The sequence below is a fragment of the Anarrhichthys ocellatus genome, unplaced genomic scaffold, assembly GCF_004355925.1.
Source record: "Anarrhichthys ocellatus isolate YVR2014 unplaced genomic scaffold, GSC_Weel_1.0 scaffold13, whole genome shotgun sequence".
Taxonomy (NCBI): Eukaryota; Metazoa; Chordata; class Actinopteri; order Perciformes; family Anarhichadidae; genus Anarrhichthys; species Anarrhichthys ocellatus.
This window is the reverse complement of record NW_022280043.1, coordinates 5,914,356-5,930,423: the sequence shown is the minus strand read 5'-3', so window position 1 is coordinate 5,930,423 and position 16,068 is coordinate 5,914,356. Positions and strand designations below refer to the sequence as shown.

General features: G+C 42.3%; 1 protein-coding gene across 1 annotated transcript; it reads right to left on the bottom strand.

Moving 5' to 3' along the window:
• Window positions 1–7,980: 7,980 nt before the first annotated feature.
• On the bottom strand, window positions 7,981–15,809 carry gnl1 (guanine nucleotide binding protein-like 1). The gene is made up of 12 exons (XM_031852728.1): window positions 15,602–15,809; window positions 14,569–14,716; window positions 13,985–14,121; window positions 13,707–13,858; window positions 12,389–12,460; window positions 11,527–11,719; window positions 11,224–11,322; window positions 10,918–11,100; window positions 10,487–10,665; window positions 10,190–10,376; window positions 9,704–9,844; window positions 7,981–9,596 (listed from the first exon to the last, which is right to left on the bottom strand). The coding sequence occupies exons 1-12, from the start codon at window positions 15,672–15,674 to the stop codon at window positions 9,337–9,339; spliced, it is 1,824 nt and encodes a 607-aa protein (XP_031708588.1). The 5' UTR covers window positions 15,675–15,809; the 3' UTR covers window positions 7,981–9,336.
• Between the last annotated feature and the right edge of the window lie 259 nt (window positions 15,810–16,068).

Here is a 16,068-nt window from a genome sequence, read left to right as displayed (position 1 = left end):
AGAGAGAGAGAGAGAGAGAGAGAGAGAGAGAGAGAGAGAGAGAGAGACAAAAGGAGAAAGAGAGAAGTTCAAGTTGTATTGCACTTATGAGTCAGCAAGGACAAGAAAGCACTCAGTGCTGAAGATAAAGAGAAGGTAAAACAAATGAGTTGCCCGGAACATCAATAGTCTGTCAAGTAGAAGAAAGGAGGTTTTCAACAGACAGAAAAGTGTGTTAAAAGTTAAAAGAAAATCTTTACTTTTCAGAAAAAGGTTATTGCTTTCTGTAGAAATTACCATTTTCATCCAAACGTTCTATTTCGGAAGGGTTGACAGATGATCTATTGCCTGTCATTTGGAGAACACACTCTGAATTTATCACTTTTCTCAAGGGCAAAAACACCAACATCTGAATTAGAAATGGAAGCGTTCAACTCAAAGGCATCTTACAACAACACACACACACACACACACACACACAGCCTGTCCACCCCCTGTCATGGTCCGACAGCTGTGCAGGGCTGCAAGGTTCCGACAACGCTGATCAGTTGCAGAATCTGGCAGTATGTTGGGAACCGGCGTAAAACCACATACCAATCATACTACCCTCTGAAACTTCTCCACCAGTGTCTTTTTCAATGGAAAATCCCAAACCAATAAATGTCTCCAATTTGCAATGGTCAACAAAACCTCCGAAGAGCCCAACAGCTCTTTTTACCACAAAATACTGCATACAAGTGTGACTTCGGGTCCAGGTTTGACTTAAACATACATGCATGCATGTGTGAGAGAGTGCATATGTGTGTCTGTTTAAATGGACAAACATGCACCCCTGTGTTTCCCCCTAATGTCTGTTTACTGTGACTGGTCTGCACTTTGTCAGTATCTGCGTCACAGGCTGAGGGGCAGGTTTTATCTGATTGGCCCCTGGAGAGGATCTGAGAGCAGTGGAGGTGTCAGGGGGTCACAGGGTCAGCGTCTGCCTCAGGGGGAGGAGGGGGGTCAGGGTTTGCGTCACAGTCCATGAGCTCTCTTTTTAGGTTGGTCGGTGTGGAAAACGCTCGGGTCAGCTCCTCTCACTTTCCACAGAACTCTCTGACGTTTCCTATTCTGTCCTCTCTGTTTGTTCCATGTTGTTTTTCTATTTTTGGATTTAAGATCATTGATATATTTTCTCAACATGACCAAGAGTCTGTACAGTCATGCTAGCAGCTTTCTGTGGCAGTTCTTATCATAGGCACAGTTATAAGTTATAAGTTATATGGATGCATTGTTCGAGAAACAATTGTTTGACAATCCATCCAAAAGTTGTTATTTCAGTCCGAACCAAAGACCGACGTTGGCATCCTGGTATTTCATGAAGTGATGATTCAGACTGTTAAACTCATTCAGTCAAAAAGGGTCTCTCTACCAATAAAACTCTCTCTTGTTTTTAACGATGTTGTTAGAGGCAGCATTATTTTCTCTTTTGAAACCAGACATTGTTTACACACAGGAATTCCTTTTACTCTTAACAAATTAATTTTACTGGCTGACAACATGCAGATAATCAAGTGTCTCGTGGATAAATCCGATCTGGCCTGGAGTGGAGTGTCATGCAGGAGTGGAGTGTCATGCAGCAGGAAGTGTGATGAGCTCAGTGTTGTCAGGGGAATGTGGGGAGAGAGGGGGTGAGGTGGGAGAGAGGCTGAGGGGAGGTGGGAATGTTGGTGTGGGGGAGGGAGTTCTAGATGACCCCTCACACAATCAGGAGTCCCCGGAGACCCTCTCAGCTGTAGCAGCACACTTGTGTCTCTTCTTCCTCATGGCTGGACGTGGAGTGGGAGAGAAGGGGGGGATGCCAACTCTTTTTGGGTGTCAGGCAAAAACCCTCCCCCCCCCCCCCCGCACAAAGAAATCCCCTCTGTACACACGAACACACGAACACACGAACACACACATCTGACAGTGTGGAGGACTACAGCCTGTGCTATGGCATTAGGGAGGCTCAACTACAACTGTCGCCCTCTGTTCAAACAGTAACCCTCTAGGATTTTTCTTCCCCTTCCCTCCTCTGCTCTCCTCACCTGTCTGAGCCAGCCGCTGAATGAATGGCCTCCCTTTCTTTTCCAATCTCTCTGTGTTGCTAACAATAGAGCTTTGGGAATTACTCACTATAACCACCACATCGGATGTGCTCTGATCTTCTTTATCTGGCCCTCCACCCTGCTGTCTTTACCAATTACATGTGTAGCCTTTCCACAGGTCAAACAGTAGTTTGCTGAGCAGCCATGTCATGTTCCCAAGGTCTGTGTGTGTGTGTGTGTGTGTGTGTGTGTGTGTGTAAAGACATGTAATTATAGCTACCCTTTAATTATTTTAATTAATATTAAAATTGGACGAGGCCCACAGGAGGAACAAAACTCATCTAATATACTGCAGTAATTTTGAACGCCTTGCCTGTGGGCCTTATCGCCCTGGTAACCCAACTCTGAGCTGCTTCCCGTCTCTCAATTAAAACAAAAACAAAAAAGCTTTCAGGCTGTTGCTGGGTCTGTCCAGTGAGAGTGAATGTTGTGGCGGGTTGGACGCAGTGGGTGGATGGGGAGGGCGGTTGTGGAGGTGGGGCGGTGGGGGGGCAGGGGGATGAGAGACTCCAAGTGGTGCGAATGAGTGCCATTGCAATCCAGTGAGAGGTGGTGCTAAAAATACCTATTGACACATGGGGTCCGACTCACAAACAGGGTCACAGACAAACACACAAGCCAGTGACCAAAGAGGTCTCATGTATGCTCTACCATGCAGAAAAACACACATACAAACACATCATTGTAACAATTAGAATACACAAAACCGCCACTTACAGTATAACTGAATCATCAAATACTGAATTCCTCTCAGTTTGCATTGGCAGTTACAGAGAGCAGGCCCTTTCCACACTCAAATACAAGTCCACTGAGCAAACAAACCCAGCTGCCATGTTGTGACCCTCTGCAGGAGGAATATGGGAAAGCTGCTCTGTACACATTGTGTTGAATACCTGCTTTGGCAAATATTGTTTCTGAGTTTACCTCATGACGACATGCTGCTGGGACGGTTTGCCAAGCGATGACCAGCTGCTTTTTGTTGGTGTTCTTTGTGCTCCGTTTAAAGAGCCATTATCACAAAATATAGGTGTGGTGTTCACCTTGGCGAGTTCTTCTTTTTATACATCTGGCCTGACAGAGAAAGATTTGAACTGAAGGCCCCTGAAACGCAGGTTTGTGCCTGTACATGTAACCAGCACTTTGCCAACAAAAACCTCAATCAAATCCCCACAGTTTTCAGAATCTTTTCAAAATGATATTCAGTGGTTGAAGAACCACTCGAATCATTTTCACTTCAGTAGAAGTACCAATAAAACATTCTAAATATACTCCATTACAAGTAAAAATACTCAAATATGAGTACAGAAGCCAGAGTAAAACGAGTTAGTGATTTCTCATTATCTATGACATTATTAGATTATTATAAGATAAGATAAACTGTAAAAAATAAAATATAAAACATAATTGAAGACAGTATGAATGGTTGACTTCATATATGATGTTATATATTGATAACTGATGCAACAGTGTGCAAGACGTATTTACTGTTGTAGCTGGTCGAGGTTAGCTAACGACTAACTATATATACTGTAGTTGTTTCCAACCTGGTGGTCTAGCCCCTCCAAAGGGTCACAAGATAAAAATAAGGGGCCATGAGATGATTGATGGAGTCGGAATGAAAGTTCTTCCACAGATTAATTTTTAAAACTTTGCCCTAATGTTTTTTATTTTGTGAAATGATGGAGAATATAACCTCTTTGGGTCTTGAAGAGTTATTTATAGTAAAGATTTAGTATAGATGGTAAATCTTTATTTCACTCTCTTTGGTGGAACTGCCATTGTGATAAGGGGACCCTTTAGTAAGAGGTCACATGCCAAAAAGTTAACAAAAGTTATATTTTATAAGCCTTTGTGAAATCTTAATCTGAAAAGTAACCGGTAATAAAGTTGAGTAAAAACACAACATTGATATAAAGAAAATATGTTTCGGTCAAATGTAAGGACATAAAATGGAAATTCAACTAAAGTGCTAGTACCTCAAAAGTGTAACATACATATAGTATGTGAGTACATTTACTTAGTTACTTTCCACCACTGTAGATTGATTGCAGAGGAAACCAACATGAGAAGAGAAGGCTGAAGCCTCGTCGCCCCGCACAGCGCTGCTGGAGTACCGGGACGCTGACTGGAGGGACAACTGCCCAAGTTGTAAATCAGTGAATGTGTGTTTGTGCGAGTGTGTGTGTGTGCGTGTGTGTGTTTGTGTGTGGGTGGAAAGTGTGTGACTCTGCAAACATAGCAGAATAAGGATTTCTAACGCAACTTCACATACTTCTCAGGGTCCAAACTCCAGGAACACTAACCAGTCAACAACAACACTGCAGGTTTGAAAGCTGATCTGTGATCTGTGAACGCAACAGAGATCAACCCTCATCAGTGGTGGAAACTAAATGAGTAACTTTACTCGAGCACTGTTCTTAGTTTTACTTCTGATTCTATTTTTTGACACGTAACACTTCTGCTCCACTACATTTCAGAAGGAAATATTATACTTTTTACTACATTTATCAGCTGGAGAGTTACAGGTTTGTTTTATTGTCGGACAAAAAACACGTACGATGTATTGTTCTAGAACAAACCGTCACCTCTAAACTTCTCAGATCAAATTATCCAATATAATAAAACTAAAATTGCCATTCCCATTAATCATCTCATGACTCCTTCAGGTTTATTTTGTGACCCTTTGGAAGGTCTTAACCCTCCGTTTGGGAACCACTGGACTAAACTACCTTCATATTTAGTAGTTTGAACGAGCTCCACATCAACCAGCTGCAGCAGTAAAATAGTGCCTATATGCATTGTTCCATTAATGTTAACAATCCAATAATGTTATGTAATATATCAGTCACAGGGGACATTTTACTGCCAAATGAGTGCTTTTACGTTTGATAGTTCATTTAGATGATAACTTTCCCTTCCACTGCTGACCCTCATGATAGTGTGTGATCCCCTCTTTTCTAATGGTTATAAAACCGATCGTGGTTGTAAAGCATACTGCACATTCACAATATTAACACCACAAATGAGACGCCTGTGTACAATCATTTTGCTGCACCTGACTATTAACTGTAGCAGAGACTCATAATAAAGCTGGTTTTGATAGCCCTCTAGTGACCACAGAGGTGTACCTGCTAGCTGACATTTAGAACTATAATTTACTAAAGTGAGACAAACTGCAGTTTGGTTGTCCCTATAAAGCCAGCTAAGACATTTGATCTTAGAATTGGCTTGAAAGGAAACGCTTATACACTTGTGGCTATTGTTGATCTCCCTCATGATGATTGCTTTTTGCAAATTCCCACTCACGCTCTCACTCTCACCTGCATGTGTGTGTGTCTGCAGTGCCCAGGGGACCATATAAAACCAGACTAATACATTTTCCTGCTCTGCTTATGCTCATGCTCTCATATGAAACTAATTCAGCCCCCCCCCCCCCCAGTATCACCCACATGTTAGCTAGGGGGTCACATAAGGAGCAGGAATGGGGCAAATAAAAGAGGTGGTGAAGGGATGGAGGACAAGAGTCCCCACAACAGCCCGACTGCGTCATGCGAAAGCTTTCCAAGAAGGAATAAAAGATCATATTCAAACCACATGGGCATTTTTGGCATGACCGATGCATGGCAGCTAGGACATTCAACACAGCAGAATTTAATTAACAGTTCTGAAATGAATGGTGTCGTGCTCCAGTAAATCTGAAGTCTTTGTCTGGCTGTAATTACTGCCATACAGGTTTGAGGGCCACAACATAGTTCAAGCTCTAGCTAGGGAAATTAAGCAGCTCATGGCTCCGACTGCGAATCGGAAAACAATTCCAGATGAGTCCTCCTCTCTTCCCTCCTCTGAGTTTATCTAGTCAGCGAAAAGCATCTGTGAGTACCACACAAGTTGGCACTGAATCCAAATGATGTGGGATGAGAGGGATCTCCACCCACTTCCATCCTGTAAATAATGGCTGTGGCAGTCCTCAGTGGTGATTATCATCAAACCGTCTCAGCTCGCTCATGAATGGTGCCCAATGGGTCGCGATAAACATAATGAGATAATAGCTGCAGCCAGATTTACTCTGACAAGAGGATGGGATTGACGTCAAGAGTGTGAATAATTGGACAAACTGTCAGTAGACATCCCATAATGACAATGACAGACAATACTCAAATGAGTCATAAATCTGAAGGGCATTTTTAACACATGACTATGGAAATAACTTTATTGGAAGCTGGGAGAGGTGATAATTTAATCCATATGCTTCACAGTTAAGAAAAGCAGTGGCGCAGTGAACAATGCTCTTCTTCCGACTCACATCCTGTTTCATTAAAAGTAGTCATGTAAGACAAACAGTGGAACGAAAAGGAAAATTGGAAGTGCTTTGATAAACAAATATGATTACAATCAAAGCAAACACACAATGTTTCCCACTGCAGCATCTTTTCAAGAGATTCTCCCTTTTTGCTCTGCCTCAAACAAATCACATGCAGCGTGTTTCAAACAGTGCTTATAACACAATATGTGATCCTTTTTAATAGTTTTCTTCTAAATGAAGTACACCGTACCAGGATGCATTGGGCTAAAGGCAGGAGAGCACAGTGCCTCCATATGCACAAACATTTAGCATAACAGCAGTTTTACATGTACGTAAACATTTACATACTGTTATAGCATGAGAGCTCAAGGTTGTTAATTGATTAGATTATTCGAGGTTCAGTTCATTTAACTTATACAAGCTATCTGCTTAAAATATCACCCATCTTGAAATTGGCCAATTAAGTAGTTTGGAAGGACTTTAATTGGATCCGAGTGTGGCGCAGCGGTATCAGCAAATCTCATCGTAGTAATTATCTGTTTTTGCTAAAATTAAGTCCCCTAACTAATCACAACACGACTTTTACTATAAAGGACCGACATTTCCATCAGAATAAATGTAAAACTTTCTATTTGGCATTCAGGCAGTAATAGTGTAATTAGTCTGACAAAGCTCATCCAAACACGTCTACGCTGTCCACTTTTATCACATATCTCTAAACTCTCGTCACAACATTTAAGGGAAAAGTTCTGTTCATCTGTTCTTACTGTAATTATGCACATTTGAGTTGGCAAAGTGTGTCTTTTTTTCGTAAAAACAAAGACATTGAAAGAACGTTCCCTGACAATATATTAAATAATCAACTTGCATCATCAGAAACAGGTTACAAGCAAAGGCCTTCAAGAAATCTTTAAACAAAATACAAAAACAGCCACAGACAACTATATGGTTTGGATGAATATTCTTTTATTGCAGAGAGCAGTCAAGTCATCATTAGGTAAATGAGGAATGCAGCAAATAGCCTTCACACTCCAGACACCGTCAGTTTTAATATTTCCAACAAAAAACATTTCCCATCAACACAACTAAAAGTCTGTTGTGCTCCTAATAGCGCGGTAGCGTTGAGTGTCTGCTTTACACTGTACCAATGGAAGAGATGACTGCAAGCAGCTGCAGTGTGACGTATTACACAGTAACACAGCACTGTGCTGGAGAGTTCCCTCAGTGAATACATGAATGAGGTTCAACAGCAGCACACGATAATACAGCACTCAGGATTGCAGCGGGGGGCCGTCACACAGAGAGTGACGGTCAAACAGCAAAACTGTCAAATGCATCTAGTACACAACGGAAAATCTGATGAAAACATGGCATTGACGAACACAGAAGCGTCTGCAGCGTGTGTCTCGACAGCATTAAAAGATCAGACCTTGAAGTTGAGCCCCGTCTCAAAGGGTTAGTTACCGACGACACAGATGGGAGTGCGTAATGACGTTTGTAAAGATGGGCAGATGGAAGCAAAGATGACTTCTCTCTCGTTCTGTGTGGTGAAAGCAGAGTCAGATGAAAAGATCCACACGACTCATATCTGCATGGTAAATACAGAAGCACACTTTACTCACTAATTAACACGTTATATCTTGTTATTTTAATGTATATAAAATCACACTGAGGTTTTCTAGGCGGTCTGCACTGGACTATTTCTTGGCCAGGGCTTTCTGGAGTTTTAAAACCACGTGTCATTTTACGCTTTTTTTGTACAGCTTAAACAAATAAGATAATAAAATGGTAATTCGTGATCTTTAGCGGCCCTGGTAGGCGGGTTTTTCTGCCTTTGGACATCGATGAGCTAGCTGGTTCCTCCTGTTTCCAGTCTTTGTGCTGAGCTAAGCTTTTGTCCATAACTTCATATTTACCGGACGGATACAAGAGTGGCGTCCATCTTGTCATCCAACTCTCGGGAAGAATGGGGATCTCCCAAAATGTCCCAACTATTCCTGTCATTGATTGTTAAGCAGTCTCGGTTTGATCAAACCCACTGTACAACCGCCAACAGATAATATTGCTGAATGAGTGTACCTAAAATCCTGTAAATCTCCATGTCTCCATGAGCATCTAAGGATAATATCTGTAGTAGTTAAAACACTACGAGTTAAGTTTCCCCCCCTCACACCTAACATGTTTTGAAATTTCCAGCTGACTGTGTAGAACCACACCAAATAAAATATCTCTCTGATACAGTATTATCTAAATCAAAACCAAGTTCAGATAAATTAACTTCTAAGAGAGCCGTAATACTGGTAACCCCCCCCCCCGCACCCTTTAACCAAAGTTGTGACAAACTATGGTCGATAAAGAAGATTTAGAGTCAAGGTCCTAACTCTCCAGCTGCTCCGAGAGCCAAATGGCTGATCCAGTGAATGACATCATATCGACAGTGCATCCGATTTGTTCCATCATCCTTTCTTGAACTTTGGCATCTCAGCTGTAAAGCCACTTGTAAATAAAGAGATTGAAAACCAGTCGGTTGATTATTCCAGACTGAGGGAAGTTACTTTGTTCACTTGCTTCTGAGAGCTACATGCAAAAAAAGAAAAAAGAAACCAAACCAAACTGATTCCTAGAAGAAACACGAAAGAACAAGCTTCATGGATGAACAAGCAGAGCAGAGGCACAGCATGGAAACATGAATATGCTCTGAATATTATAGGGAGAGGGAAACAGGGCGAATTAGTTAGAATAGATCATGTCAATGTACAGAGACGGTAATGACATGAGGAGTGGAGATGCAAGAAAAAAAAAAAAAAAAAGTTTTTTTTTTTTTTTTTTTTTTAGGGATTTAGGGGGAAAAAAGGAATGAAAAATGCACGGGGATAAACGGGGAGGAGTCAGGGAAGAGGAACAACCTGCTCGTCTCTCCCTCCATTATCACTCGCACTCATTTTCACGAAGGACATTGTACATGTTGACAGTGAAACCAGACGGCTTATCTTCCTTCTGTCTTGGATGTCCTAAACTCTCGTCTTCATCATCTCCATCCTCATCATCGTCTGCGTCCCGGTCTCTCTCTTCCTCTGGTTCGGTGCTGGACTCTCCGTCGTCATCGTCGTCCCCCGCTCCGTCCTCCTCTGTCGCCCTCCCTTGCAGAGCCACGATCTCTGGCAAGTCTGGGTGATTTTCCCACTGCTCTGTAGACCAAAAAATAAATTAAAAATGAATTCCACCCACCTGCCGTTTTAACCTTTCAAATACACTTGATGAGAGAAATGATGAGTCCTGGAAGAGCCTCTTTTACCCCTCAAGCAGCTGTAACCAGGTGGTCTTAGGCAGAGGCACAATCTGCCATCGATTGCCAACCGCAGGAGACTGTTAGCTGCACGGTAAACGTCGTTGCGAGCTGCTTTTGCTGTCTTATAGCCTCTCCTCTCCGCCCATGCTAAAGAACGCAAAGACAGAAGGAAGAGAGACATGACAGGTGTTAGTGACAGTACAACACATCATGGTATTGGCCATAATTAAAACATACAAGTCTGGTGATTTTCTTTTTTCCTAAAGCCAACAAACCTCACGCATCCCTTGCTTGAAGTGGGGATTGGTTTTTTACTTGTGAAGTTAATCGATAATGGGCCATGACTTGAGGGTTATTTAGGGAGATTGTCTATTTGCCTCTCAGTATTTTAGCGTACTGAGGTAGTAGTGAAGCAGCTGAGTAGCTGTGCACATACTGTATGATTCTTAAAGCTACACATTAGACGGTGGGTGTCCCTGAGAATAGACTTACCATCACACACATCCCAGGCAGTCCAGACGAGCTCTCTGGACTCCTCGTTTCTCTGATGGGGTTTGATGTCCATTAAACTGGGATGTTTGAGTTTCAGCACAGAGAGGAAAGGGGTCCTCGCGCACAAATAACCAACTGAGCTGTAGGGCTCCTGCAGCTGAGACACTGGGTAGATGCCTGCCAGAATCTAAGAAAATGGCATAGACAGGTTAAAAAAACGTATTAGTTTCTATTGGGAATAAACAGGAAAGTAAACTCAAAGTATCTGCTCTCAAGTACACACAAGTGAGATTGTACCTGCAACTGTTTATTCACGAGGGAGGGAAACACCAGCCCAGGGCAGTCACAGAGTTTGACTGTCGGGGTGAGGTAGTAGGTCTGGAAGTATTTGGTGTGGCCGGGGGTTCGGGACACGCTCACTACCTTCCTCGCCACCAGGCTGTTTAGAACAGAAGACTTACCAACATTTGGAAAGCCTGCAGGAAAGAAGAATGGATGGGTTAATGTTCAGTCTTTAAGATCTACAAATGCAAGCCTGAAGTTGTCCAGGGGCACAGAGAGAAAGGCGCTTTATGAGTTGGTGCAATTATCTTCATAAAGTAAAAAAAAAAAAAAAGGAGGTAAGATCTTGAAAAAATATCACAGTTGAGACTTTGTTCGATTTCTTTTTGGAACAGTTTAAAGAACCTTTCTATGAATCTGGCTACAGGGTTCAGTCAGATGTATACCTATGCAGCCCAGTGTGAGAACCCCGTCTTTGTACAGCTCCTGGGAGGGGCTGCCCATGTCCATCGCTCTGTCACTCTGATGCTCCATCAGCACCGACTCGGCTCCTTCATCAGGCCGCTCCCCATCCAGTCGCTCAGCAACAGCATCTCTCTTAATTTTCTGCTCCCAGCTGGATAGGTCAACTTCAAAAACAAGAGGTACCACTTACAGGATCAGCACAGATGTGACAATGCAAAGAGTCAAATTCACAGAGTGGACAACAACAACTGAGGCATCGGAGTATTACGAGTAAGACAGATGCCCACCTCTCCCTGCTGTGATCTGCTGACAGGCTTTCAGGATATCTATAGGACCTCCAGCGTGACTCCAGTCAGCCTTCTTCCTCATCCTCCTCTTCTGGAGCACTACAAGCCAGCAGACAGACGGATGGTTATTCTAATCACAACGAGAGCCAGTCGGGTTATTCTGGTGATATTGCACTCAAATAAATTCACTGAGTAGCAGGTATTCAATTTCAGTGTCTGTCTGATGTTATCTTTTCCGTGTGTCACTCAGCCCTCTTCCCATCCCACCACTTTCTACCCTCCCCCTACTCCCCCTCTCCTCACCTGTGCTGTAGGGCTGTCCAGGGTGGGAGGTGAAGCAGACTATGTGCAGGTGGGGGAACTGGGAGGTCAGGTAGTGTTTCCAGGCGATCACCAGCGGAGGAGGACACAGGTCGGTTTTGTTCAACACCAGGATCACCTGCTTCTGGAGATCTCCTGTGATGTAGTGGTATAGGGTCGGAGGGAACTGCAGCACCTGGGTGGTTTAAATGAAGACGAACCCTTAATAAAATAGTAATTATGGCATAATCAACACATAAACCCCTAAATCACATACTTATTAATAGGAACAAGACGAGTTGTGCTGTTTTTAACTTCATGTTAATAGTGGAAACTCTTAAAAGACAAAGTGAATCCACTTCACATAAACTATATCTGGCTTGAAAGTTGGAATAAATATCTCAGGAGCTGATGCCTGATAGTTTAAAACAAATAACTGGGTTTAATTTGAACTTGGAATCAAATCTGATTACATCTAAATGCTTGGACCTAGTAATATTTCAGTATGTGTTTGAAGTACAAGTATCAGATGGGATCATTTTCTCCATTTTTATTTGCTTCCAAATTTGCCATGTTCAGTAATAACAACACAGTCTTTAAAGCTCTTCATCTTCTCAATATTACTTGTATTTTGTCTCGACACTTCCCAACATACAGCACCATACATGTGTCCTGTCAGTGTTAAAATAATGTCTGCTATAATGTGAACAGTTATTCTATTAGACCAAATTAGTAAACAAAGACATGATATATTTAAAAATGTGTGTGTCAGCTAAATAAACTGATAAATAATTTAAAAAACCATGTCAGAAATTTAGATGGATGTCGACAGTGTCTCCATCTAGTGGTCTGATCCTTCACCTACCGGGTGCCTCATGTCCACGATGAGCAGGATGATGTCGGACATCTCCAACACTCTCCAAAGCTGCCTCCACGTCTAAAAGAATAAATGAGAAAATGAGTGGGAAATAAGACTAGGTTTAATATTGTAAACAAAAGAAAGTAAAGTCTATGAATTCACAATCCCTGTTCTTATTCAGCATGACACATTATTAGGAAAGAATGGTCGATTAGGATTTTAAAACTACTCTGAAAAAGGACCAGTTTGTCGGATTTAGTGAATAAACTGAATACCCCTCTGCTAAACTCTCTCTGTTTAAGTGTGTAGAGTACCTACGGCGGACTTCATGTAACATTAAAAACTTAGTGAAAGGCTCTCTCTAGAGCCAGTGTTATGATAGGGCTTCTGTAGAAATGTGGAGGTAAAATACAGCGGACTCCGTGGAAGAGGATCCGCTCCCTTATGTAGAGAAGAAGGGCTCATTCCAAGCTAACGAAAACACAAAACAACTCTCAGTTTCAGTCGATTTTATGCAAATGAAAACATAGTTGTGATTGTCATTTTCCAATTATCCAATAAATCCCCTTAAATCCTACACACTGGTCCTTTCAGATAATATTCCTCATTCTGTTGAATTCAACGTTTTAATACTGTAGAATATCCACTCAAACAGGCATCACTTTGATCCTCCACGTAAAAGGCCATCATCTCTAGATTACCGGGAGTCACTTATTAAACCACCAGCAGCTCAAGCCTGGCTTCTGCCTCCTGAGCTCCACCCACGCTTTGAAATGAAATTATGTGCAGGGTCTTTTGATTTTGTTACCATTTTCACAACCTGAGCAATATCACAGCGTGTAAGGTACGATGGTACATTGTCCCTAGCGGAAAATACCAGACGACACACACGGGCATGTAATTCAATTCTTACAGATCGCCACATGATCCAAATTTACCACAGTGAAATTCAGTCCATGGTACGTCCTGGAATGATATGCCGGATAACAGCCTCAACGGTTTTGTGTTTATGACGAGCGGCAAAGCAAGTGTGCTGGATAATCATCGGTTTACAGGCCACTCATAAACAAGCAGGATCACCTCATGCTGTTTTCTGTTGTCAAAGGGTTTAATGGGATTCATAAATATTCAGTCTACACAGGAAAGGTGCTGGCAGTCTGAGCTTTTAAAACCCCCGTATAATACAAATGGTTCCATGGCTGCTTGCTAACCCTACCACTCTCAGCTGAGGAAAACAATTACTACTGAGGGCAAAGAGGGTCAAAAGCACGTCAATACACTAGAAAACGTTAATATGCATTCATCATGCACCATATCTCTTTACCTCCAGATTGTGCTCAAAGTGGCTGAGAGAGCCAGCTGGGTTTTTGGCGTGCATGTCGTCCAGGTAGTCTCTGTATGACTTCTCCTCTTTCCGAAGCAGGTTCTCTCGTGTCATCTCATAACTCCAGGACGGCCGATGTGGGAAACCAAGACCTGGCGGTGAATAATTGAATTAAACTTGTCTAGCAGTGACCCACTCCATTAACCTACTCTGCTCATCTGTGTCGGCTTATTTTGAGACCGTCATGTGGAAAGCATTAAAAAAACAAACAGGCAGACCTTTCTCTGAGGGGTAGATGTCATTGATGTTGATCTCAAGCTCTTTTTCCGAGATTGGCTGCAGCACCTTCTCCATGGCCAACTTCTTCCCCTTTTCCACATCCTCTTTACTCTCTCTCTCAAAATGCAGTCGAAACCTGGAAAGGGGGGGGGTCAATAAGGCTAGCCTAGCATTGCGTTGCTATATCTACAGATTGATGATTTAAATTATTTACATAATGATATAAGTTCTCTAGAGTTGCCTTCACATTACACACTGAAGAAACAAATGTCTCCATCAAAGTACGATGAGAACATTGACAAGTGCGATGTTTTCTACTGTCAAATTAGAGCACAAAAGAAAGCCATTTCTAAACAAATAAAAACACAAATACAGTGAATTTTTCTCTTCTTATCCTCTGACATATTGCTCCAATTAATTATCATAGAATAGCCACTTTATTATTGATTCAAGCATCCTACTGCTGCTCCAGGAAATGCCTTTTAGACACCTAAAGCACAATGTGCATTTATCTCATCTTACATTATTTAATGAAAGTGAATCAAAGAGAGTATTAGTAATGATGATGATAACAACAACTCACCTGTTGGGGTCATATCTACCTTCTCTGGCGGAGGGCTGCTGATTTATTCTCCTAACATCGGTGGTCTCACTGTCTGAGGTGTCCGACTGTCTCCCTGCTCCTCGCTCCACACTGGCATTGCGGCTGCTCGGCCCTGAACCCGGTTCACCTAGAAATCGGGGAGCAAAGATCAGGGATCACAGACCTACTTTTCCCACATATAGTTGTCCGTTACAGATCACGACATGCTTACATCGTACATGAACTGCAACAATGTTTTCATCATAGAAAATAACAAAGAAATGAATTTTTCTGGCATTTTACTGCCCTGATCACTGGCTCTACAATGGCCTCCTGCACTGAGGAAGATATTTTAGGTTGTTTGACCTACTTATGCACAGTGTGGAATGACTTCATACTTAGTTATTTTAAATTTAAAAAGGTCCAAATCTTAAGTGATTGCATGTCTAAAACTGAGTGTTAACACTAAAAGACTGGCCTTGATTTACAAGTCATGGAGTAACTGAACTGAGAAAGACCTCTTGACCTTTTCAAAGCGCCAGTATGATATAATCGCTCCGCAATTCGCCCGCGTTGACAGTCACACAAACACGTGTTTTGGGAATAAAACGACGTCCTGTGCTTGAAAATCTTTGAGCCAACGTGTGATGACAATTGCTCTCTTAGTGACAGCACCTCACCCAACGGGCTCTTCTAATGTGGGACTGAACCTGTACAGTTAAAGGCTAAATGAAAACAAATGATTATGCGTTGACGCTTCTCTAACAAAAAGCGAAAGCATGTGCTATTCTGTTGTACTACCGTAACGTTACACTCAAATCCGAAGGGCAAGTTATGTCACATCGCGTGTTATTACAGCTAATGTTAGCTAACAGAACACACGGGGGGTCATTTCACAGGCTAAGTGAGTGGTGTGATGCTCTACTTGTACATCTTGCTGAACCCATGACAGACACTGAACTACATTTAGCTGTGGAGCAAGAACCGTTAGCTGTGTTACAACTAGCATGATGCTAACGGCAGATGCGGTTACCTCTCTTTCTATCCCGTTTGACTTGTAGTTGTTTCTTCTTCTGCTTGTTGCTAAATGGCTTTTTCCGGGGCATAGTTAGTGAGCTGGTTAATATATCTATGTACTGCTGTACGTATTGCTATCCGCAGCTTGTCACACAGCTTTTCTTCTTGACGTTGTTTACATGGGTGAAGTTTCTCGACTCCTACACTTTTTCAGTGACGCCATATCCACTGCAGACCGCAGAGAATGGTGGACGAGACCAAGTTTCAGTGTTTGCACACTGCCCCAGTTTTCCTCATTTTGACTTTATTTAGATGATCTTATTTAGAATTCACTTTTACCTCGAGTAAACCGCGTTACTCAGAGTGTAACTATGTACATGTACCAAAAACATGTTGCCTAAACTGATATGAAACCCCCTCCTCTTTAATGGACCAGTCCACTTTTGTAAACACCTCACACATTTGCACATTCCAGAAGAGCAG

What these genes read in the sequence shown, in the direction of transcription:
- gnl1 (XM_031852728.1), bottom strand. Translation starts at nt 15,674, where the DNA reads ATGCCCCGGAAAAAGCCATTTAGCAACAAGCAGAAGAAGAAACAACTA. An exon ending in CAAACGGGATAGAAAGAGAG is followed by an intron (nt 14,717 to 15,601) that starts GTAACCGCATCT and finishes CCCGATTTCTAG; the next exon opens with GTGAACCGGGTTCAGGGCCG. An exon ending in CATCTACCCCTCAGAGAAAG is followed by an intron (nt 13,859 to 13,984) that starts GTCTGCCTGTTT and finishes ATTCACCGCCAG; the next exon opens with GTCTTGGTTTCCCACATCGG.